The sequence below is a fragment of the Puma concolor genome, chromosome A3, assembly GCF_028749965.1.
Source record: "Puma concolor isolate L17-30 chromosome A3, mPumCon1.1.hap2, whole genome shotgun sequence".
Classification (NCBI taxonomy): Eukaryota; Metazoa; Chordata; class Mammalia; order Carnivora; family Felidae; genus Puma; species Puma concolor.
The window spans coordinates 30,387,313-30,413,776 of record NC_141669.1 but is presented as its reverse complement, the minus strand read 5'-3'; the positions used below and the strand labels follow the sequence as shown (position 1 = coordinate 30,413,776).

Below are 26,464 nucleotides of genomic sequence, written 5' to 3'. Positions count from 1 at the left end.
CCAGTTTTCTCCTTCAGCTTATTTTAATCTCTATACAGTCTGCATTCTGTTTTCACTTTTCTTGGGTATGTTTCTTCCCCCTCTTTCTCCTTATACAAACGGATTCAACCTGTGTCAGATCTCATTTCTTTAGGGAAATGTTGCCTGATTACTCAGCCCTCTCTGACCTCTCCCTTCATACAATTTCTTTGGCAGTTATGATCAACCATATTCTATGGCCCTGAGATTTTAAAATAATCACTAAAAGTATAAAATCCTAAAGTATTCCTCAGCTGTGTGAGTTTCTTGAGGAATTCTATCTCAGATGCCAACCACAGATTTTTAGCACTTAGTTCTGTACTTGTTTGGTGTAGTGTATACTCTTTTTTTTTTTTTTTAAGTTCATTTGTTTAATTTGAAAGAGAGGGTGAGTGCCAGCAGGGGAGGGACAGAAAGAGAGGGAGAGAGAGAGAATCCCAAGCAGGCTCCGTGCTGTCAGCACAGAGCCCTATGCGGGGCTCAAACTCAGGAACTGTGAGATCATGACCTGAACTAAAGTCCGGAATCAGACGTTCAACTGACTGATCCACCCACGCACCCTGTGCTGTATAGTCTTTTCAGCTAGGTAATAACAGTTTTAAGTATAGATGAATTATTACATATTTCCTAGAATGCTTAGCATATTTCTAGATACTTGATGGGTACTTAAATAATTTATAATAGATTTTTTCCAGTTAATTAAGTGTTAAAACCAAACCTTGCTTTTCAACGTAATGGTGGAAAGCCTTGTCTGCTCTAGTATGCACAGTGTACTGAAGATAATTTCATATTTATTTGATAATTTACTATTATATGTTCATTATGAAAGTTCTTATTAAACAGTAATGTTATAATTCTGTATGAGGAACATTCAACTAACTACCTTATTTGAGGATTCTTGGGACTTTTAAAATATCAGCTTGTTGTCTTCTTTCTTCTGAAATTTTATCATGGAAAAATCCAATTGATAAGAACCTCTGAGTGGTTTTCAAGAGAAAGGGTGTTTATGTGTTTGCTCATCCATTCAACAAATAGTTACTGAATGCCTGCTATGCACCAGGTGTGTTCTAGTCATGAAGTAAACACACAAAGATCCTTGCTCTTTAGCCCTAAATTCTTGGTTTTTAACCCTAAATTCTATATATTCCATTATTTTTGTGAGATTCTTTTCCCTCACTTACTGTGCGTTTGGGGAGATAATGAAATGGGAGAGAGTTATATTTCCATTTTAAAAAGAAAGAAATACTTAGTTTTAGTTAAATGTTAGTAATTGGATGCTGTTCAGGTATCTGTTTCCTACTCGAACCTCCCTATTCTGGAGTACCCTTAAAGATGTCGTAATCTTACTAGCCGAATACATTCCACCAGATGGCAGTTGTAAAATGCTTGTTCCTTTTTAACCTTTTTAGGCAGTAATTTTTTTAATAGAACAAATTAATATAAACCTAAGATTTACAGTGTAACAAATCTGGTCTCAGCCAGATAGCTTAGCATTAAGTAAATATTTGATATTAATTATGAGTTATTGTTGAGTCTAAAACAGATTGTGTATGTGTATTTGCTTATGTTGTATTATGATTGAGACCAGCATGGTAATTGCATAATTTTAAAATTAAAGTTTATTGTAATTGACAGACCCGGGATGATCTTCAGACTTTATCTTTGTTATTTACAGGAGTCCAGTTACTTGCCCTTTTAGTTCCCACTTTGATCTCCTATCTGCTGGATGAAAATTCCTTTGCCTCAGCAAGCACAGTTTCCAAAGATCTTCATGAGTTTGCACTCCAGAATTTAATGCATATTGGACCTCTGTATCCACATGCTTTCAAGACAGTAATGGGAGCAGCGCCTGAGTTGAAAGTGCGTTTGGAAACTGCTGTTCGGGCAAGCCAAGCCAGCAAAGCTAAAGCAGCTACCAGACAGCCAACCCCGACCGTACATTCTGCACCAACGATTAAGCTAAAAACAAGTTTTTTTTAACTTGATATTCCATTTGTTTTTATTCATACTACCTAGTGGCACCTAATTAGCGATAGCAACTGTATCATTCCGAGCTATAGGTTCTGCGTCATTTGAATTGTATGCCTCAGATAAGCAGGACGAGTAAAATAATGCTCATGCCGCCGCTTTCTGATTTTGAAGGAGTGATTATTATCATGTGGTAGGTGTGCTTTCATTTTTCTCCTAATAATGTTTTGTTTTTGTTAATTAATTTATTTTTAAACACTGAGCCATAGGCTCTTAAATTTAAATGCTAAAAACAATTATATCATGTAGTTGGGCAGCCTATTGATATTGTCAGGAAAAAACAGGTCAGTATTCAGCATCTGTCATGAAAAAATTTAATTGAAAAACATGCAGAATTTAAATTTTGAAGTAACCAGAATAATGGAAATTATCTGTTTTGCGGTGTATATATAATATGAATAAAATCCCATTTTCTTAGCATTTCTCAGAATGTCCTTACCTTTCTGATAGATCTTTTTACTTTCATATTAGATTACTAAATTATGCTTTGTGTGTAGTTTAATTGTTAACTGAATTAAAACTCTCATTTAAAGGTCCATTAAAATGTTTCAAATGTGGAATAATGTTCTGTGTTTTGTTTTGTTTTTTTTTTTTTTGATGGCTAAAACTTTGGCCTTGGTTATGTTTTATAATTACAGTGCAGAGTCTTGAGCCCCGACTATGATGGTTACTTTTGTTCATCAAATATTTATTGAGTGCCTGCTGCTTATAAGGCCTCAAGCTGAGTGCTGCAGGGCATACAAAAATGAATTAGTCATAATTATGATTATGCCAGTCTTTTGTGCAATGGGAATTTTACCGCATCAAATAGATAATTGATGAAACGAACATTTGCACAGTGTTGAGCAAATATTAAACACCATGTTTTACCAGACGGTGTTACGTAGACTACAGGTGTCACATAGACTGCAGGTGTCACATAGACTGCAGGTGTCGCATAGACTGCAGGTGTCTCATGGACTGCAGGTGTTGCATAGACTGCAGGTGTCTCGTGGACTGCAGGTGTCACATAGACTGCAGGTGTCGCATAGACTGCAGTAGCAACAGCAAGTCACCTTTTTGAATATTCCAGATGCACACCTGTTTCTCATTGGCTGGCCTTCTATTGGCTTGCATACTCTCACCAGCTGGCAGCTCCCATCTTCTTGCTGGCTTTCCTTATTCAGTCTGTTAGGCCTCTAGAGGGGGCTTGCGTTTGCCCATTCCTTACTTTCTTTTATGGCTACAGGGTTGTTGTTTCATCTCAAACTTGCTTTTCCAAAGTTATTCTTGTTTCAGGGGAGATATTTTTGGTAACAGTTTTATTGAGATGTAATTCAGACACCATATAATTCACCATTTAAAAGGTATAATTGAGGGGCGCCTGGGTGGCTCAGTCGGTTAAAGCGTCTGACTTTGGCTCAGGTCATGATCTCACAGCTCTTAAGTTCAAGCCCAACGTTGGGCTCTGTGCTGACAGCTCGGAGCCTGGAACCTGCTTCAGATTCTGGGTCTCCCTCTCTGTCTACCCCTCCCCAACTCACTCACTCTCTCTCTCTCTCTCTCTCCTTCAAAAATAAATAAACTTTAGGGGCGCCTGGGTGGCTCAGTCGGTTGAGTGTCCAACTTCAGCTCAGGTCATGATCTCGCGTCTGTGAGTTCGAGCCCTGCGTCAGGCTCTGTGCTGACAGCTCATAGCCTGGAGCCTGTTTCATTTTCTGTGTCTCCCTCTCTCCCTGGCCCTCCCTCGTTCATGCTCTGTCTCTCTCTGTCTCAAAAATAAGTAAACGTTTAAAAAAAAAAAAAAAAACTTTAAATAAATAAATAAATAAACTTTAAAAAATAAAAAATAAAAGGTATAATTCAATGGTGTTTAATATTTTCACAGAGTAGTGCAACAACCATCCCTACAATCAATTATGAACATTTTCATTACTCCAAAAAGAAGCCTCACGCCCTTTAGCAATCACCCTACAATCCTTCCATTTCTCCCTAGCCTGTCACTACAACAAATTTACTTTCAGTCTCCATCAATTCTCCTATTATGAACATCTCATATAAATGAAATCATAGAATGGGGTCTTTTGTGACTGGCTTCTTGACTTAACGGTTGTTTCTTTCTTTGTTGGTTTTGGTGGGGGTTTATTAGCCTTCAAAAAACTTTACTGGGGGATAAGCCTAGCTCTAGTGGAAAAAGCCCACCTATGAAAGAAGACTGATTATTTAAGTTGGTCTGATGTACATCTATGAATTATACATTCATGGCTCAAAATAAAGACCCTCAGGGTGCCTGGGTGGCTCAGTTAAGCGTCTGACTCTTAGTTTTGGCTCAGGTCATGATCTCATGGTTCATGAGTTCAAGCCCCACATCGGACTCTACACTGACGGTACAGAGCCTGCTTGGGATTCTCTCTCTCTCTCTCTCTGCCCCTCCCCAGCTCACACTGCCTCTGTCGCTCTCAAAATAAATAATCTTTTTTAAAAAGGGGGGCGCCTGGGTGCCTTAGTCGGTTAAGCGTCCGACTTCTGTTCAGGTCATGATCTCATCTCAAGCCCCACATTGGGCCCTGTGCTGACAGCTCAGAGCCTGGAACCTGCTTTGGATTCTGTGTCTCCCTCTCTCTCTGCCCCTCCCCTGCTAATGCTCTGTCCCTCTCTCAACAATAAACATTAAAAAAAAATTTTTTTTTTAGAAGGACCCTCAAATACAAATGATTCTAAAGCCATTACAACCCATGTGATTCACTTATATTGGCTCCTAAAATATGACCTATGTACAGAGGAGCTATACCTTCCTCACAATTAACTGAAGCACAGGGCCATTAAAGGGAGGGAGGGCAAAAATGACAAATAGAGTATAAGGTCCTCCTCTCTACACTATCCAATAAACATATATCCAGAATGAGAATGAAATAGAATCAATGCCCAGGTGCCTCTCAAAGAGAGCAAGTCCTTGTGGCGCATGGGGTTTGGAACTTTCTAGCATAATACATCCCAACTACTCTGGGTACACACAGTTTGCACCTAGCCCCTGTGCAAGGTGTAGCTCCACTATAGTTTTGATCACTTCCCTTAGGAACAACCTTTATGCCTCATTAACACCAATCTGTGGCCCTCACTGATTCCGTGGTGCTTTTTTTGTTTTTTGTTTTTGTTTGTTTTTGTTTTTGTTTTTATAAAAACAACCAAAGAGGTGGCAAATGGTTGCAACAGACATCAGGTTACAGCAATTCCAAAAGCTGAAAAAGCTCTCCATCCACTGGTCCAATCTTCTCCCTTATTGTTACTAGTTTTGCCACCAAAGGGGGAAAGATGGTGGACAACTTCTTTGCAACCAGTCTTTGGCAAAAGTCCATAAATAAGAAAGCTTGTCAAAGGCAGAACCATTATATGGGCTACCTCCTCTAGCTGCAAATTTGGGGCTTGGGAAAAGAAGGAGCCAGGCGTGTGTGCAAGAAAGAGGTAAGAGTCCCTTTGTCAAGGGTTTGGTGACCCATCCCCAGATGCCCATCTTGGTGCCCACAGACCAGGGCCCACCAAAGCCCATTATTCAGACAGAAAAGGAAGCGAAACACACACACACACACACACACACACACGAGTCCAGAAATTTGCACAAGTGATACTTATTCCTAACAGTAAGAGCTTGAATGAGAATCCGGAAACTTGAAGAACACACATTTGTCTTCAGGATTTAAAAAATTTTCTCCTGTACTGAAAGATTACTTCAGCGTGGGTCAGGTCCAACAGCGTTTGCTAGAACTTGGTTGTTAAGCACACCCAGCACTGGGAAGAAAACTTCATCTGAGCCAGTGGCTGGTGGACTGGCCAGAGGCCACTCTTTCATAGGTCCCCAAACCCTGTCCCCAATTGTGTCTCCCGCCTCCACCGTTCTGATCAGCATCTCGCCTCATGCTAGCAGGGGGCACGCCAAATTCACACCCCTCCCCTCCTGTGGGCAGCGAGCGGTGCCAAGCGGGAGGGCTGATGGGACTGAGTTTGCCCACCAAGGGCATCGCGACAGTGGCGACGAACCAGTCCCAATGCCCGACATCTTTGCCTTGGACATGGCCAGGATGCGCAAAGCCGCCGGACTCCAGGTCCCAGGCCCCTCATGACATGGCCCCCTCTGCAAGTGGAAGGTACGAGGACTCAAGGGCCGCAGCTAAGGAGCCGAAGGCGGAGATACCCGGATGTGGCGCCTCCCTTGACTTCATGTTTTTAAGCTTCCTCCACGTGGTAGCACACATCAGTACTTCATCCCTCTTTATGGCTGGATAACACTCCCTTACACGTAGACCACATTTTGTTTATCCATTCATCAGTTGATGGGCACTTGGGCTGTTGCCACCTTTTGCCTATTGTAAATAATACTGTTGCAAACAACTGTGTGCAAGTTTTTGAGTGGACATATGTGTTTTCATTTCTCTTGGCTATATACCTAGAAGTGGAATTGGTAGCTCTACAACTTTTTAAGGAACTGCCAGACTGTTCTTCAATCCCTTGTTTCTGGCGCATATAACCCCTTTTCACTCACCTATGTGTAGAGAATAAAGTTTATTTCAGCCTTGGCTGTTTTCTTCTGTTCTTGGTACCTCCCAGACTTTTCCCATCATTTCCTACTTTGAGGTAGGCTGCATCATGCATTGGCAATGATTCTTTTTTCCCTCCCTCTCTCCCTCAATATCTTCCTTCCTTCCCCCTCTCCCCAGTTCTTCTTTATACTTTCCCTAAACTCTTCTGAGCCACTTACAACCTAACGTCTAGGTTTCTGTGATAATATTTATAAAAGAAGCTCTGTTTGGTTTGAAGAATTATATTTATTAATTTGTTTCACTGCCCAATCCATGAGCTTCTTCTCAACCTGAATAATTGTATCTATTTGCTTACAAACATCCAGTATCAGGAAGCTAAAAGGAGAAGCATCGTGGTAGCCAATGGATTCTTTCTGAAGCGTAGTTTGAGCACTGTTAACATTAAAAGAAATAAAGTATTTTCTATTTCCTTTCCAGGTTCTTGTTAATATTGTCCATTTGGATTCTGAATCTAATGAGAGAGAACAAAACTTTGAAGTCAGGTTTCCCTTTTCCAAATAGGTTCTGCCATCAACTAGGGATAGAACTTTGGACAACCTAACCTCTTGGGGGCTTCAGTTCCCTCCTCTAGAAAATGAGAGGAAAGTTTACTGGGTATTCTCTCTATGATCTTTTGCATATCTAAAAAGTACGTATGTCTGTATATTTATCCTGCTTATTTTTATCAAGAGAGGGAATCTTTGGCTGATCCTTTAATATTAGCGCACAATATTGTTTCGTCTGATAAATAGTTGTTAAGTGGATATAAAATAGCTATCATGGTAAGACAGTATAAAATACATTAAATCCAGAGAGCAGTTAAATATTGTAGATTATCACTATCAAGAAGAGTTGCCATTCCCATTGTGTTCCAGGCACTGTGCTAGGCACTTTTATATCCATTATTTCCTTCTACGCAAACAATGCTGAATGAGGTATGCAATTAGCACAATTTTCAAAAACACCTTTACTTGTATGAATCACTATACCTCACATTTTCTTCCTTCTTAATTGGAATTTTTAGGTCCATGCCAGAAATGGCTAGAGTCCAGCTATAAATAAATGTCTTGCCTTAATGCTTTCCATCACATGGATTATTTCAAAAACCTAATTTAATCATCACGAATCTATTTCTACTTGTAAAAACGTATGAAATTATTATTGACAGACTTCACAGAATTTTACCTAAAAATTTCATGTCTTAATCACAATTTAGAAAAATCATCCTGAGCTAAGTTCTTGGTGCTATCACTAAACAAACATGTGAGGACCATGCATGCACAAATAACAGTACAACTGTTTTTTCTTTTGTTTCCAGAGCATTTGTTTACAGCCTTGGGCCCCTATTCACAATTCCCTGTCTCTTTTTACCATTAGAAGTCAGGGTTTCCATTTCAGGCATCGTTTTTCTCCTATCCATATGCTCTGTTTGCCCTTCTCCCCCACCCCCACCCCCCCAACTTTCAATGCAAGTCAAAATAATACATGAAGGGGCACCTGGGGGGCTCAGTCAGTTGAGCGGTCCACCAGCTCTTGATTTGGCTTCAGATCGGGATCTCATGGTTGGTGGGATCAAGCCCTGCCTCCGGCTCTGCGTTGACAATGTGGAGCCAGCTTGGGATTCTCTCTCCCTCTCTCTCTCTCTCTCTCTCTCTGTCCCTCCCCAGCTGGTGCATGTGCGTGCACTCCTTTCTCAAAATAAATAAATCAACATTAAAAAAAAGAATACATGAAAATTTAAGTGAGTTTGTTTGGCTTTTCCAACTTCTAACTTTGATTATTCATTCTTTCTTTAAACCTCTTCCTTCTTTCCAACTTATTTCCATTTGTATAGGAAAATACCTCTCTTATTTGTGAAGAAAATGGAGGGGGGAGGTGGGTGGGACTTTAACCTTGTCTAATGAGCATAAAAGTAGACTCAAGAGGAAAAAGGAAAATAATTTTATACATTATTCTAAATTGATTTTAATTAAAAAATGTGCATTCATTAAATTTTGGGGAAAACTTATCACAATTCACCACACAGAGATAATACTGTTGATATTTTAGTCTATTTCCTTCTACATTTGTAATCATCCTGAAGTGGAATGCTGTATCCTGCTTTTGCCAACTTATTTTATAAGCATTTCCCCTTGGAATCACTCTAATAATAAAATGAGATAGATTTAGTAACCATCATTTTTTGATGGCTACTTAATGGTGGCTGTACCACTACTGACCTATGCTGGGTACTAGTTTTTACATTTTTCTAAATAATGCTGCATTTGACTTTTAAAAAATGTAACTTCACAGATTATTTCCTTGGGATAGATTGCTTTTTAAAGGGGTTAAAAAAGGTGACAGATTTTAAATTTTGATACACATTGCTGAATCTTAGAAAGTGATGCCTTTTGAAATAACATGTGAATATGAAACTGGGCCATTGTTTTCCAAAGTCGAGAATATACCTAGGAGTATCATTAAATCACAAATATTTGGTTATACCTAAACATTTTTTAAAATGTTTATTTGTTTTGAGAGAGAGGAAGGGGGGAGGGGCAGAGAGAGAAGGAGAGAGAATCCCAAGCTCAGCTGACAGCACAGAGCTTGACATGGGGCTCGATCCCACAAACTTCAAGGTTGTGACCTGAGCCGTAAGCCCAAATCAAGAGTCAGATGCTCAACCAACTGAACCACCCAGTTGCCTCCCTAGACATTGTTTAAAAATGGCATTCTAGTTGACTGTAAATCATTATGAAGCTAGCAGAAACACTTAATAGAGTTTGGCTGTTTTTAGTCAAAATATGCTAGCTGAAACAAGAAAGGTGACAGTCCTACTCTGTACCCTGAAGGACCCAGCGTGTGAGGCCTGGGCTTGGGGTTAGAGGATCAGCTTCAGATGCCACGTATCAAGAGCAATGACAGACTAAGGTGTATCCAAGCCATGTGATAAAGAGGAACTGAGAATAAAATGGGCAATTTGGTCATTAATCTTCAGATAGCAGGACCAGATAGTGGATTGCACCAACAGGTCAATGTTTCAAATAAGTGGTGTGCAATTGAATATAAAATGAGAATTTCTGAAGAGAGCCGTTAAAAATGATTGCCTTATGACAGTGCGTTCCTTGACACTGGACATGTACAAGGAGAACTTGAATTCCTGTTGGTCAAAGATTTTGTGATATGGCTGTCTGATGCTGTCTCATTCACTCATTGGACAATTATTTATGGCACACCTATATTCCAGGCATTGGGAAGAATATAGCGAAGAGTCAAGCAAAGAATCTTCCATGATATGTTTACATGAGAGATATGAAATCGTCACAAGTTGTGAGAAGTAGTTGGAGGGAATGGTATGGAGTATGGTTTGAGAAGGAACAGGCGGGGATTTCTATGTAGAATTGTTCAGAACTCCAGACTCTCATCTACTCTTCACACCTTAAATGTGACTACGCACTCTTGGTTGTCTCAGAGATTCCTCAAACCCAATTAATTTTAAATTGAATTCTTCACCTGTATCTAAAACCAACTTCTGCACTCGTGATCTCCCAGTAAATAATACAATTATTATGTCCTGTCGTGTAAAATATAGATCGTGATGTCATCCCTGACACTTTCCACCTTCTCCCTCACTATGCTTAGTTCATCAAGTTTCCTAAATATCTTGTCAAATCCCTTCACATGTCTTTATTGCCATTATTGCCATCTTAGTCCCAATCACATCTGGTTGCAGTATACCAAAGTGGCTGGTGTGGACTGTAGTGTCAGCTTTCCTGGGTTGGAATCTGGCTCTGTTATTCACAAATTGTGCAACCAGGGGTAAGTCACTTGTTCTCTCCGTGCCTCAGTTTCCACTTTTGCAAAATGAAAATAACAATACCCATTTTATAGAGCAGCTGTGGATTAAATGAGTGAAGACTTGCAAATGTCCTGAAAACAGCGCCTGACTCTTAGAAAACAATTTAGAAGTGTTAACTAATACTATGTGTTCCACAGAGAAACTGAAATAATCTTCATAAATTCAAATCTGATACCTTGCTGAAAAGTCTCCAGTTGCTTACCTTAGCTAAAGACCAATTCTTTAAGGGGACTCAAGCTAAAGACCAATTCTTTAAGGGGACTCGAGTAATCTGGCCCCTGCCTACTTCACCTACTCATTTCATCCTGGTCTTACAGCCACATAGTAGTGTCCCTATCTGTTAAGTGAAAATGATGTTAGTACTTACCCGTTAAGGACATTGTAAGGATCAAGTTAATGCATAGAAAACGCATAATTTTTTTTTTTTTTTTTTTAGTAAGCGGTGAATAAAAGTAATAATTGTTATTACTTTCCTCTTGCTCTTTATGTCAGGGATATCGGACTTCTTTCAAACGCACGATGTACTTTTCTTCCTCAGGTGTTTGAATTTGGCCGAAAAAGCTCCATTCCACCCGGCGCTAGCTAATTTATACTCTTCCTTCATGTTTTAATCTGGTGTATTCTCATAAAAATGTTGCAGCATTAATTTGATTATTGCAATATCCTAAAAATGGTATTATTTAAATGATCTTTTTCTCTTCTAATAAAAATGTATGTGTTGGCTCCTTCAGCTTGAATACAATCAGCTCGCAGGCGGTAATGTTGCACATTATGATTTCGTGTGAAAGTGTGTTTGAGCTGGTTCAAACCCCTCCTCCTCTCGTTACTTCATGTCCTGCAGCTGGGGGGAAATCTGGGCAAGGAGATAACATAGATAATGGGTAGAATTTTCCATTACAGAGAACAACTCCAAGTGCTAAAATTAATACCGACTGGATAGCAGTAGCGAATTGAGGGCCTGCAGGGGAGAGGGAGGGAGATACACTCCGTGTATCTTGTTTGGAAAAAGTTAAGAAAACAGGGGTCTTCAAACCCTAAAACAAAAACTATCAGACTTTAACCTCACTCATTTTTCTTATTTTTCTGGCACAATATCCAGATTTCCCATCATGTTTACAAATAATAATACTGATGACGCACCACATTTAAATTCTTTTGAGAACTGACTTAGTTTATATTTAAGGACTATCAGATAGGAGTTTGGGGAGGGGAAGCTGCTGTTCTGAGCAATTCAAATCTAAATGAAGGTTGGGTGTCTTCTGAGCAAAGGCTCCACCTGGAAATCAGTATATCTCTGTTTCATGGTTGGCAAGGAGAGTCAGCTTATAAAAAGGTTCTCTCCCCACCTCAAGCCTCACAACGGTTATTTTTACGTAACGAAGTTCTGTGAATTGTAACGAAGTTCTGTGACTTGTTTAAAGTTCAATTCCTGCTTTAGAAATAGGGGCACCATAGTTATTAAGGAGAAAAAGAGGAGGAAGGCAAGAACCAGTTGAGTAGAGCTTTCATTCCCTGGAAATATTAAAAGAGACAAGGATAGAGAAGCAAGGCATGGAGTTGATGGAGAGGATGAAAAAGAATGTTCAAAAACCAGTTGATCTTTGCTGAGAGGAACAGAATCTTAAGTTGGTCACCACTGATGTTCTGAGAGAAGTCTTGCCACAGCTTCAGAGCTGTATTATCATTTTAGCCTCCTGCAGTGTTAGCTATTTAGATCAGTGAAAGTAATCCTGATTTTAGGTTTTAAGTATCTATTCCTCCATATATCAGCCACTACAAAATTAAAATTAATTTTAATTTCAAAATGAAATTTTATTTAATAGTTGAATTTACTAAAATGTGTTAGTAACATAAAATTTCTTAAAAAAAATTTTTTTTTTAATGTTTGTTTATTCCTGAGAGAGACAGGGTGAGCTGGAGAGGGGCAGACAGAGAGGGAGACAGAATCTGAAACAGGCTCCAGGCTCCCAGCTGTCAGCACAGAGCCCGACGCGGGGCTCAAACTCACCAACTGTGAGATCATGACCTGAGCCGAAGTTGGATGCTCAACCAACTGAGCCATCCAGGCGCCCCGGCAACTCTCTAATTTCAACCACACTCTTCCAAAAGAAAATAATAGTAGTAATAATAAATAATAGTAGAGGCGATTTTCCCCATCCTATCACGTGACTGTGAGGTAGATTTAATTCTTGGACTCCAAGAACATTTTCAAATAACGGAGTTCCTTTACTGCCCAATTTTTTATTGGCTGTTCTCCCAACCCAGTCATTTTTCAGACTTCCAATCTAAGAGGGAGCTTGGAAGCTGAGGAAAGGTAGAAGCAGGGTAGGCAGAAAGGAGAGGTGAGGGAAATTAGGTAGTGGCCAGATAGTACAGAGGCTGGCAAACAGTGAGCTATTGAACATTTCTGTTCCCCAAAGTTCTCTTCATGCTAGTGGAGGCCTATCTCTACTCAAGTGGTCCACTCTATTCTCTGGCCAGAATCCTGAAAAAGCCATGAAGCTCAATTTGAAGACTATTCTTGGAGCAGTTAAAAAATCAGAGACCCAAGTGACTTATCATTTATTTATTTATTTTATTTAAAAAATTTTTTTGAATAAACTCTACACTCAACATGGGACTCAAACTCACAACCCCTGAGATCAAGAGTCACATGTTCTACCACGGAGCCGGTCAGTCTCCTGCACAGTTTTTTAAAAATACCCACTCATTTTAATGAAAAATACAAAAAAAAAAAAAAAAGAGCAGATGACTTATTCGTTGTTTTGTGTTCCTATAATCCCCATCCCATATAACATACACATTGAAATAAAAAAAGCCAACACTCTAATTATCTAAATAAACATTTAGCATTTCACAATTTTTCACTTTATACTGGTTATACTGATACATGAAACATCATTTTGACAGCTCTCTCTGTGCTTGGAAATGAAACTTTATTTTTTGTGTCATAGGTTTTATCAATTATAAAATGAAATGATCAGGAAATCAGTACCACCTTAAGGTCTGAGGCTTAAGGGTAAGGCATAGACATTAATATTTTTTAAAGATTATTTTAACTCTGCTGAATTGAATTTCTACATAGGGGATTAAAAAGAAAAAAGAACAATTATTTTCCCCCTAGTATTTATCGTCTTTATATGTTACTCAGTCTTGTGAACTCTGTTATAATAATAGCTATCATTATTTGGTATATGCTATTGGTCAAGCACTATGCTAGGGGCTTTACATTTTTTCTCTTGTCTAATCTTTGTGGTAAGTTAAAAGCTGAATATTATTCTCATATTAAAAGTGATAGAATAGGGGCGCCTGGGTGGCGCAGTCGGTTAAGTGTCGGACTTCAGCCAGGTCACGATCTCGCGGTCCGTGAGTTCGAGCCCCGCGTCAGGCTCTGGGCTGATGGCTCAGAGCCTGGAGCCTGTTTCCGATTCTGTGTCTCCCTCTCTCTCTGCCCCTCCCCCGTTCATGCTCTGTCTCTCTCTGTCCCCAAAATAAATAAACGTTGAAAAAAAAAAATTAAAAAAAAAAATAAATAAATAAATAAAATACAGTGATAGAATAGAGAATCAAAAAAGTTAAACCATTTGTCCAAGATTTCCAGATTTAGATAACTGTAGAGTGAGGAATAAAATTGAGGTTCTTCTTTCTCAAGATTGCTTTGGCTATTTGGGGTCTTTTATTGTTCCATACAAATTTTAGGATTCATTGTTCTATTTCTGGGAAGAGTGCCTTTAGAATTTTGATAAGGATTGCATTGAATCTGTAGATTGCTTTGAGTAGTATGGAGATTTAACAAATATTAATTCTTCCAATCCATAAGCATGGAATATCTTCCCATTTTTTTAATGTCTTCTTCAACTTCCTAGTATCTGGTAGTTTTCAGTATACAGGTTTTTCACCTCATTGGTCAAGTTTATTCCTAGGTATTTTATTTTTTTGGATGCACTTATAAATGAGCTCTTTTTCATAATTTCTCTTTCTGATAGTTCATTGTTAGTGTGTAGAAATGCAACATGTCTTAGTGTATTGACTGTATTCTGCAACTTTACTGGATTCATTTATTCTAACAGTTTTTTGATGGAGTATTTAGGGTTTTCTATATATAATGTCATGTATATAGTGACAGTTTTACCTCTTCCTTTCCAATTTGGATGACTTTTATTTCTCTTTCTTGCCTAATTGCTCTGTTTAGGGCTTCCAGTGCTGGGTTGAATACAGGTGTTGAGAGTAGACATCCTTGTCTGTTCCTGATCCTAGAGGAAAAGCTTTCATTTTTTAAAAAAACTTTTTAAGTGTTTATTTATTTTTGAAAGCAAGAGAGACAGAGCATGAGCGGGGGAGGAGCAGAGAGAGAGGGAGACACAGAATCCGAAGCAGGCTCCAGGCTCCAAGCTATCAGCACAGAGCCAGATGCAGGGCTCGAACTCACGAACCACGAGATCATGACCTGAGCTGAAGCCAGACGCTCAACTGACTGAGCCACCTAAGCGCCCCAAAGCTTTCATCTTTTCATCATTGAGTATATGATGTTAGCTGTGGGTTTGTCATAGGTAACCTTTATTATGTTGAGGTACACTCCCTCTATACCTGCCTTGTTGAGTGTTAACATGATGTCTCACACTTATTGATTTGCAGCTGTTGAACTATCCTTGCATCCCTAGCATAACTGTCACTTGACCATGGTGTATGATCCTTTTAATGTCTTGTTAAATTTGGTTTGCTAATATTTTGTCAATGATTTTTGCATCTATGCTCATCAGGGATATTGGCCTATAATTTCTTTTATTAAGAATTGTTTTAATGCTTATTTATTCTTGAGAGAGAGAGAGAGAGACAGGAAGAGCGTGAGCAGAGGAGGGGCATAGAGAGAGGGAGAGACAGAATCTGAAGCAGGCTTCAGGCTCCAAGCTGTCAGCACAGAGCCTTACGTGGGGCTCGAACCCAGAAACCACGAGATCATGACCTGAGCCTCAGTCAGGCACTTAACTGACTGAGCCACCCAAGTGCCCCTATAATTTTCTCTTTTTTTGGTGGCATACTTGTCTGGTTTTGGTATCAGGGTAATGCTGGCCCCTTAAAATGAGTTTGGGAAAATTCTCCCCTTTTCTGTTTTTTTTTTTTTTTTTGGAAGAGTTTGAAGACTGGTATTAATCTTTCTTTGAATGTTTGATAGAAATCACCAGTGCAGCCATCTGGTCCTAGACTTTTGTTTGTTGGAATGTTTTTGATTACTGCTTCTCCTTACTGTAATCAGTCTATTCAGACTTTCTGTTTTTTTCACAATTCAGTCTTGATAGGTTATAGTTTTCTAGGAATCTATTCATTTCTTCTAGGTTATAGAATTGTTTATAGCAGTCTCCTATGACCCTTTGTATTTCTTTTTTTTTTAAATTTTTTTTAACGTTTATTTATTTTTGAGACAGAGAGAGACAGAGCATGAACAGGGGAGGGGCAGAGAGAGAGGGAGACACAGAATCTGAACCAGGCTCCAGGCTCTGAGCTGTCAGCACATAACCCGACGCGGGGCTCGAACTCACGGACCGTGAGATCATGACCCAAGCCGAAGTCGGACGCTTGACCGACCAAGCCACCCAGGCACCCCTGACCCTTTGTATTTCTATGGTATCAGTTGTAATATCTCCTCTTTCATTTCTGACTTTATTTATTTGAGTCCTCTCCCTTTTTCTTGATAGTCTAGCTAAAAGACTTATGGGTTCTTAAACAGCTACCATTAAATGTAATTGTTTTATAGTGTGTTATGAATTTATTTCAGGGAATTGTCAGCCATGTCTTCTATTAGAGAAAAAAAACAACTTTCTAACATTTTAAACTTGTAAGAGTACTTAAATCTTCCAGATGAGAAAATATGCCATAGTGGCATTATTTTCCCTTCCACATTCTGGTAGGTCTGATAAGAGAGGAGGCAACGTGTTAATGGAAAGATCAATGAACTAGCAGTCAGGAATTCTAGTTTCTCATTTGGACTGTGCCACTCACTCAAAGCCTCATTGTGGACAAGTTTCAACTTCTTTGGACTTAAGTTTCTTGAGCTGTAAAATGAGAGGATTGGGCAGTGTCTCAAAGGACACTTAACAGCCAAACTAATTTATGACACAGGGAATTTGGCCAAGCCTGGATCACACTTTTATTATAATAAAGAATGAATTCATGAAGCAGAAACATTCAATAAATGAGAAAAGAGAGCTTGCCATCTTTATTTGCAACCAGGGCAGATACAGTGTGTTTCCTGTCTTTTCCACAAGCAGCCATGGGAAGGGAAGGGTTGGGGGAGGACAGGAACAGGATGTCCTTCCCTGACATGTCACCAGGCAGCTTAAATCTTTACATTTTTTTTCATGGCCATCAGGTCTGATATCCCGGAAATCCATCCCACAAAATAAAAGAATTACAGATAACTCGTTATGGGGACAAGATAAGTGCTTCATTTCATTTTCATTTGTTAAATTTTTTTCAGGCGCCTTCCTTTCATTATTGTTGTAGTGTGACTTTATAGTGACATATTTTCAGGGACTTCGGAGGATAAGATTTGGAGAAACACTTGAGAGGACTTTGGTGTGCTTTTGAAGGCTAATACTGCTGCGGGTTTGCAGGTGAACCGTGGAAGAAACTGGGACCGGGACAAGTGAAAAGGGAGAAGTGCCTGGATACCTAAGACAGTTCTAGGGAAGACAAAGGGACTTTGTTCCTTCAGGTGGTGTTGATTTAAGGCACTGTGAGAATTGATTATATACTTGCCAATCTCCCTTTGATGACAGGAACTGTGTCATTTATGTCCCCAGCGACAGAAATAACTGACAATCAAATATTTGTTGAGTTGAACTGAGTAAAAACTGCGCGGGAAAAGGTAGAAAAAAAGGACACCGAAATAACACCCTTGGATATCTGAAACGTCTACAGGACTTACTACTGCAAGATTTACTGCAGGAGAAAGGGACTTCAGCGGAGCAGTGTTTCAGATGAAGTGCCAACAATCCAGAATGTAGAAGCTGAAAAGGGCTGGTCCAGGAGAGAGAGGTGATCAGAGTCCCTTATAAAGTGAAAACTGATCAGGCAACAGGTTTGAATCCGTAAGGGAGAAAAAAAAAAAAAAAAAAAAAAGGGAGGAGCGATAGCGATAAGCAGATTGCCAGAACTGGAGGAGTGTCTGGGGCCAGAGAAACACTTAAGTTGGAGCCAAAGGGAGAGGGTTAGATCCAACTAGCTGGAGTCGTCCAGGAGCCGGACCTCCGAACCTCGCTTTGAGCTTGTTTCTTAGCACAACCACCAGGAAGCCCTGAAAGATGTGCTGCTCGGACTGGTATCTTGGCGCGATAACTTCCGTGTGTGTGTATGTGTGTGTATATGCAACAGGGCGCGCCGCCCGAGAACTTCCGCGTGCGAGGGGGGCACTGGCGCGCAGCCCGCTCGCGCCCGACCGGCGGGTGAGGAAACCCGCGCTCCCGGCCCAGTAGGCCCCCACCGCCGCGGGCAGGGGCGGGCAGGGGCGGGCCGGGGGCGGAGCTGCGGCCGCGCCCGAGTCTCTCGCAGCCCCACAGGCCGCCGCGACCGCGCTTGCCGCCGCCCCGCCCCGCGACTACAACTCCCAGCAAGCCCTGGGCCGCCCGCGCGCCGCAGTTGACCCATTTCCCGGCCCGTCCCGGGCTCGGCCGGCCCCCGCGCCCAGGCGGCTGCTCCCTGCTGACTGGGGTGTGGGCGGGGAGCGGCGGAGGCAGGAGGAGGCGCTGCTGGCCGCCGCCGTTGCCTCCGCTGCTGGGCTCCTGGGCAGCTCCCGGGGTTTCTGCGGCCGCCATGGACGAGCAGGCGGGTCCCGGCGTCTTCTTCAGCAACAACCACCCGGGCGCCGGCGGTGCCAAGGGTCTCGGGCCTCTGGCGGAGGCTGCCGCGGCCGGCGACGGGGCGGCTGCGGCGGGGGCGGCGCGAGCCCAATACAGCCTCCCTGGGATCCTGCACTTCCTGCAGCACGAGTGGGCCCGCTTCGAGGTGGAGAGAGCCCAGTGGGAGGTGGAGCGGGCGGAGCTGCAGGTAAAGACCCTCCCGGCCTGGCCCTCTTCATCCCGCCTCTTCGCTCCCTTCCGCCCCGCCCAGGACCCTTCCCCCCCCCCACTTCGGCCCCCCTCGTCCCCTCCCCCTTTGCTCCCGCCCATCCCACTCAGAAACCGCATCTCTTTCCCCCCTTCACCTTTGCCTTTCCCTGACCCCGCTGCCTTGACCTAGGTTCCCACTCCAGCCCCTGATGCGTTGTTTACCCTCCCCGTTCCTTTTCGTCTGCTCCTTCACACTCTTAACTCAGTCTCATTTCAACTCTCTTGCCGTCCCACATTTTAGGTCGTCCCTTTCAGTTAACTAATTGGGCTGACAGTAGTTTTGAGAGACGTCTAGCAAATTATCCTCTGCCCTAGTGAGTCCCATCCTAGGTCTAGAGATGTTCCCTGCGAAAGGTATTGGTAGTTGGCTCCTGTCTCTCTGAAAGGGAGGTGACCAAAGCAGACAACCGAAGTTGTGTGCGTGGGGCCTTGACTTTAGGCAAGAAGCTGATGTTGGGCTAAAGTATTATGAGGGATATCAGCTCCTTTTTGATGTATGTAAACGTTTCTTCTCTTTTCCTCTTCCTCCACCTCCCCCCCCCCACCCTCCACCTCCGCGTTTCTTTTAGGTATTTCAGATCATGAAGAACCTAGATGATCACCGTCAGGTGATGGTTCGGAGATGGTTTCCTATTCTCAGAATCTGAAACTTCCCAAGGGTTAATTTTATGCCCAGTGTTTTGTGAGATTGCCTTGTACTTTGAAAGGAACTAAAAGGGACTTTAAAGTTGGTTACATTTCCTTGCATAATCTGCAAGATAAAGCATATCCAGGAAGGAGCTGTTGTGGGCTCTTAGAAGAAAGTGAGGCTGATACTTTACAGGCCATTCTGAATTGCTAAGTGTGTTTCCGAAGCTGATCTTAAAACTTCCAAGGCACACACCAATTTCACAAGGAACTCGAAGAACTGAGTGGCTGTGCCTTGCTGTTTTACTGGCTAATCTTGTACACTTCTGAAATCTGAGTATAGTTTTGGTTGGTGAAACACTTGAAGTTAAAATGTTACCCAGCGTGTCACTTTTTTTGGTAACGGGTATTTTCTTTGGCACTTAAAAAAAGAAAAGAAGGAATCTGTTAAATAGAAAATCATGTGCTGGAACAGGGTGCTTTGGCCTAGTGGAAGTGGCTATGGAAAGAGGGAGTAGACAGCGTTTTGGTACCAGCTGTGCTTACTGCTGGCTGTGACCTTGAGGAAATCCTTTAACCTCTGTGAACTTCAGGTTCATCATTTATTTATTCAGTACTTTATTGAGTGCCAGCTGTGTGCCTCGAGGGCCTGGGATGAACACAACTGACAGAGCTTCGGCCCTCATAGAGCTTACGTTTTAGTCGGCAGGCAAAGAAGCAGCAAATGTAAGTACATAATATACCGAACCATAATGGCACCTTGGATGAGGAAAATAAATCAGGTACAGAAATAGAATGTGATAGGGACAGCTATTTTATTTGTTTATTTTTTTTTTATTAAGGTTGTTTACTTATTTTGAGAGAGCGAGTGAGCAGGGGAGGGGCAGAGAGAGAGAATCCCATCAGCGCGGAGCCCGATCTGGGGTTCGAACTCACAAACTGTGAGATCGTGAGAATCCCAAGTCAGCACTGAGCCCCATCTGGGGTTCGAACTCACAGACTGTGAGATCATGACCTGAGCTGAAGCCAAGAGTCAGAAGCTTAACTGATTGAGCACCCAGGCTCCCCGCGGCTTTTTTATTTTAGATGGGGTGGGTGAGGAAGGCCTCTGGGAGGAGTTGAGTGAAGCGAGGCAGTGACCCATAGTTTCTAAAATTTCTTCTCATTCTTTATTTCCACAGTTCTATGTTTGTATTCTTTGGCAACTTTTTTTTATGTCTGCCGTTATGTACTTTAGTATCTAGTCTATTGGTATTTGTAACTTTTCTCAAAATGAATCTGACCATGTCTGTATAGTGATAAGCAGACTTGAATGCTTCATTTAAATTTATTAGTAATTCACTTTATTAAACAGTGCATTCCATAAATGAAATTGTGGATTTCAGACTTCAAGGAAGTGTTAAAGGCAGGCTTTAGCGTTAACGTTGTTCGGGTGTAGAGAATGATTTTTTTATGTGGCTGCTTAAATTTTAATTTCCAGTTTAGGGAAGGTGAGTCACACTAATTTGGTCAAAAACAAACAAGATAATAACTCTTCCCTTTTTACTTGTGGAGGTTCGGGAGTTTGCAGCTCATCTTACCCTTGTCCTATCTCCCAGTTCTCCCCTTCCACCCCTCCATTTCAACTTTTCAATTTACCTATAATTGTAGTCACTCTTCAGTTTTACACACACACGTGCACACATGCTATTTCTGGGATTTTTAATGGCAAATGTTAAAGCTCAGGTAGGTTTCCAATTGGTGCTCCTCACACTGAAAGCACTACATTTTTACAGTATCTTTTCGTTTGTGCTTACACTAAATTAAGCATCCAGGGAGGAACTTTAAAAATGTGTCATATTTTCCAAACAGAACAAATAACATACTTTTTGGGAAGAGAGTTTGTGGGAATCTCACAACTGAAAACATATTTTTAAAGTAATTTCTTTTTATCAACATCATTAAATGTGAACATACCCCTTCATTTTTCTTTTGCCATTTAAATTTTTCTAGAAGAAATCGGAAGTCAGAGAATGAGTGGTGATGAAATTTGGATTAATTGATGTCCTCTCTTTGGTTTTTAAATTTCTTCTCAAGTCATTAACACCGAAGTCAACAAAAATACCTTTAAGATTAAGTCTAATTTGTCCCTTCAGGAACCTGTTAGTCTTGCTCTTTCAGATTGTCAGGACAGAGTTGTGCAAGGCAATCCAAGCTGTCACCTACCTGGTCTGCCTTTACCACTTCCTCCCTTCTTCAGGTCTTGGGAGGAAGAAACCAGTTATACTGTGCTGTAAACTTGTCATTTTCCCCTCCTTGCCCATCTCAGTTAATGTAGAATTCTCTCTCTCTTTTTAAAAAATTTTTTTTAATGTTTATTTATTTTTGAGAGAGAGAGACAGAACGGGAGCAGGGGAGAGGCAGAGAGAGAGGGAGACACAGAATCTGAAGTAGGCTCCCCAGGCTCTGTCAGCACAGTGTCCGACGTGAGGCTCGAACCCACGGACCATGAGATCATGACCTGAGCCGAAGTCAGATGCTCAACCAACGGAGCCACCCAGGTATCCCTAGAATTCTCTTTATTTTTGATAATCCCCCTCCTGCCTCAGTACCACCATTCAGATGAGAATAGGCAGTTCATGGGAAAAGAATGGTTAGGGTTATTACTGAGCTTTATATTTGTGAAAGGAATTGGAGTTGGAATACTAATCATAACAATCGAGGGAAATTTCTTTATGTGAGACATTGAGCTAGCTGACCTTCAAGAAGTATGCAGTCTAGTTGGAGTGATAGACAAGCAAGATGTAGAAAAATCAGAGTGTTTATCATTGTGGGGGCTTAGATTTTCTTAGAATAGCACAAAAGAGAGCTAGCAGTGAATGGGGAGAATAGCAAGAAGAAAGAACTTAATGAAGTAATGAGAACCTATTTGAAAATTACTAACTTAATAGAAAGCAGGCATGTAAATACAAAACAAAAACTATTGGCCCTAGATTTTGGGGGGTGTGTGTAGTAGGGGAGGCTCTGTTATTTACCTGGAAATGTTAGAATTGTATGAAAAAGGTGATATGATTGAGTGGCTTAGGGCATGTGGCATAGAGACTGGAGTATTTATTAATCTGGATTTTGGCATTATTGATTCATATTTTCAGTCAACAAATGTTATTCACCCATTTTCTGCCAGCTCCTGTTCTAGGCACTGGAGAAACAAGATGGTTAAAATAGATCCTACAGGCAGACAATAATGAATACTTACATACATAAAATGTTAGGTGGTAGTAAGCACCACAGTCATGTGGTTGGTATAAGGGGGATATGGAGTGCTTGGTGGGGTGGAGTGGGGAAGAAAGGCTTACCTGATGAGATGCCATTTGAGCAAGACCTGAAAAGGTGAAATTAAGGAGGGGGTGTTCTGGGAGGGCAGAGAGAACAGTAGGGGGGAAAGGAGCATGCTTGGAATGTTTGAGGAATAATGAGGCACATGTGGCTAGAGTAGAGGAGAAGAATGGAAGAAATGCCATACTGGGTCTTGCCCATTGTAAGGATTTTAGATTGTACCTCAGCCAGATGGGTGACAGTTGAAATGTTTTGAGTAAAGGAACAGCATCGCAAGGGTTTAGAATGCACTTGGAGGGAAGACAATGGTAAGAGAGTCATGGAGTCTAGTTAATAATCCAGGCTGGAGATGAACTAAGCTGGTAGTGATGAGATACGTGAATGTCTATTTTGATACGTATTCAAAATCTAATGGATTCTGAATGCATTTTTGAAGGTAGAACCAACAAGATGTGCTGAAGGATAGGATGTGACGTTTGAGGAAAAAGGAGTCAAGTATGACTCAAAATTATTTTTTGTCACTTTAGTTCAGTATTTCTTAGCTTTAGCTCAACCTTAGAATAATCTGGGGGAACTTTTAAAAATCTTCATTTCCTGTGCTCTACCCCAGACCAGTTTAATCAGAATTTTAGGATTTAGTGTCCCTGGTATTAGTGTTTTTTTGAGCTCCCTCAAGGCAGCACGGATTGAGAACCACTGCTTTAGTTGTTTGTTTCTGATTTTACATGTATTGTTTGGACACATCTGTTAGTATTCCAGATATGGATGGCTTTTTATAGAATCGGGATATAATTTTTGTTACGTTTCTATTATTCTTTCTGATGATAGCTAGCATTTTATTTTTAGCCAGTAGAATATTATAATTTGATTCACCTCCCTCTGACTGAGAGAGATAATGATAAGAGTAATTTCTGAGCTGGAATGAACTTTGGAAAAAATCAGCTGCAACCTTCTTCCGCAGGTAAAGTGAGGCCCACAGAGAGGTTGAATGACCGAGAATGAAACAGGTTTTTGTACAGACTGTCACTTAAGTCTCCAGATACCTGTACAGTTTTTTCCAAGCCCTTAAATTCATTATCTTGCTTGATCCTTAGACCCTTCTGAGATAATCAGTCACACTAATGCTTACTTATCATTTTTCTTTTTATTTAAAACAACAGACCTGGAGATTTTACTCTGTTCCACTGTTTTCTAGCTTATTTTATTGTCTACATTTAATATTTTTTTCTGGACTTTGTGTTCTGAGTTTCATTATGATGTTTCAGGGTATATATTTCTTTTTATTTTATTTGTGACTTTGTTAGGCTCTTTGAAAAATCTACATGATCCTCAATCATTATCTCTTTAGATTTCTGCAAAATCATCAGTCACTATCTCTTTATATTTCTGCTTTATCCCATTCTCTTTTCTTTAATCTTTAGGTCTCTGATTACATGTATTTTAGACCTTCTTTATCTGTTTATTCTGACTTATTTGCAGTCCATTAATTTTCTCTTCAGTTGAATTTAATCTTTTAAAGCCATCTGATAAGTTTCTAATTTTAATTATTACTGAAGTTCAGTTTGGTTGCATTTTAAATCTGCTGGATTTTTTCTTAATAGTTTCCTGTTCCCTGAAGATATCTTCAAGTTTCTTTTTCTTTAAACCGAGTGAGTATAGTTGTTTTTATAGGTGGTATATCTGTACTTCCTCTGCATGAAGTCTTGGAGATCTCTTTCTGTGGTCTCTTGTTTTTGCCGGTCCTTGTTCATGGTAACTTATTTCTTTGTATGCATAGTTATTTTTGTGTGCTGCTCACTGTCCTTGGAAAGGTGTTAAGACTAATCTGAGGTCTCAAATAAAGGTGTCTTCTTTAGAAGGTCTTTGCATTTGCTCTGATGGGTTTTTGGAGGCATTAGCAATCTACAACCATTTTAAAACCAATTCATTGCTTGAGGTTTTGGACCACCCAGCTGATGCAAATTTTGGCCACAAATACATTTGAGGACCAGCATCCTTCACCTTTGCCTTGAAGGAATATGCTACAGGGTCTTAGCTAAATGTGGGACATATCACCTGTTAGACTTTTTACTCCGGATGGTCCTGGTCTTTAGTTTTTGCTCTTTGGGTCCTATAAGGCTGTCCAAACTTAAGGTTCAGATTTGTTCTGATTGGCTAGTACCTCTAGAGCAAAAGTGGCTTTTGTTCTCTTACCTTACTAGGTTCCCATTTTCCTTTCAATTTTGGCCAAATAATTCCTTCCTTCTTATCAGCTTTGCCTTTTAAATATGTAAAAATATTTTGTCCAGAATATTTAACTGTTTTCAGTAGAAGAGTTAATTTGAGGCACTATTACTGAAAACTGAATTATCTTACTTTGAAAAATTGACAAATAAGAATGGCCCAGTAATTATCTGTAGAGAAATATAATTGATACTTTTTCTCTATTAAGAGATATCCTTATTTGACCCTAAAACTTTATTTACTATCTAAGTTTACTTTTCTTTGAGTCCCAGTGGTGGGGGGGAGACTACAACTTCTTTCCAAAATCTTGGTAAAATTAAAGCAGAATTTAAAACAAACAAACCAACCCCTTTATTAATCAGTCCTTGATTGGTGTTTGAAAGTCCAAATAATCTGGACTGATTTCCGTTTGTCGGCTTACTCTCTACTTGATGTCAGGCTTATTTTATTTTATTTTGTTTTATTTTATTTTATTTTAATTATTTTTACTTAAACATTTTTTCAAAAATTTTTAATGTTTATTTTTTTAGAGAGAGAGACAGAGCGTGAGTAGGAGAGGGGCAGAGAGAGAGAGAGAGGGAGACACAGAGTTTGAGGCAGACTCCAGGCTCTGAGCTGTCAGCACAAAGCCCAACGTGGGGCTCAAACCCACAAACCATGAGATCATGACCTCAGCCGAAGTCGGATGCTTAACCGACTGAGCCACCCAGGTGCCCCAGCATACTTTTTGATTTATGAATGTTATTAATAGATTCCAGGTTTCAATTCTGGGCCATTAGAAATAAACTTGCCCTTGGGATCTTTGGAGTTTCTTGCTTTCGTGGTCAATTTGACACAACAGTCTATTGTCATTGTCTTTTGCAGTGTGGCTGTGGAAAGTATGGGCCTTAGTTCCATCATTTCCAGTATATAATTTTTCTGGGCCCCATCTTTGTTTGTAAATATAGCCACCAAACAGAGTAGTTGTAATTTTAAAAAGATAGAGTATGCAAAGTTTGTGACCTATAATAAATGTCCAATAAGTGGTTTGCTTTTGCTGGTTGAGATTTCTGTGGAGAGAATGCTTTTAACTGTTTTATTTATTTATTTATTTACTTACTTATTTGGTATTATTTATTTAAATTAAACTTTAGGAGCCAAGAACTAGTTTAAGTGATGCATTTGGCATAGTGGCTACTTATGCCACTGTTAATAGTGACAGTAAAACTGACAGTTTAATAATACTGACAATAAACTGTCAGTATCGGAAGTAAGGAGCAGGCTAGAGATGTAGTAGTAGATGGTAATAGCTGGAAAGCATTGAGGACTGGAGATAGGAACAGAGGAACTTTGCAGTTCAGGAGAGAAACCTGAGGCAGGAGAAGAAGCTAAGGAAGGGGGTAGAAGAAAAGAAGAGACAGAGAGGGAAGAGAGATGGGGAGAGCAGAGACGGACAGGAGGAAGAAACTGTACACATGAACCTGTTGTTAATTCCTAGAGTATGTATTGTCTGTAGTCTTCATCTTAGCACATGTAACTGTAGAATTCTAGGGCTGACAGGGATGCGCGTGTGCACGTCCCCTCTCTTTGCCCTGCATAGCTCGACTCCCAATTTTCTATTCCCTTCATTAGACTAAGAATATTTTACCTCCTGTGGGACCTTAGAACTTGCATAGTCTCATCCCTTTTTTTTTTTTTTTTTTTTTTGGTGTGGTTTACACAAGTGATATATTTTTTTTCTACTTAATTTTATTTATTTATTTTTTAAAATTTGCATC

General features: G+C 40.4%; 2 protein-coding genes across 6 annotated transcripts in view; both read left to right on the top strand.

The window, feature by feature from the left end:
• The window catches only part of HEATR5B (HEAT repeat containing 5B), a 105,005-nt gene extending 102,396 nt beyond the window's left edge, over positions 1-2,609 (top strand). For both annotated transcript variants that reach the window (XM_025927392.2, XM_086700366.1), the window contains exon 36: positions 1,694-2,609. In XM_025927392.2, coding sequence (XP_025783177.1) covers positions 1,694-1,998 — 305 coding nt within the window. In that variant the 3' untranslated portion in view covers positions 1,999-2,609. The remainder of the gene's footprint in view (positions 1-1,693) is intronic.
• A 15,501-nt stretch (positions 2,610-18,110) lies between these two features.
• Positions 18,111-26,464, top strand: part of STRN (striatin) — a 95,118-nt gene continuing 86,764 nt past the window's right edge. The window contains exon 1 of one of the 4 annotated variants that reach the window (XR_015248984.1): positions 18,111-18,480. Coding sequence is in view for 2 of the 4 variants with exons in the window: in XM_086700362.1 (XP_086556488.1) it covers positions 18,247-18,480 (234 nt within the window). In the remaining 2 variants the exon portion in view is untranslated. The remainder of the gene's footprint in view (positions 18,481-26,464) is intronic. The other 3 variants (XM_086700362.1, XM_086700363.1, XM_086700364.1) reach the window with 3 other exon arrangements.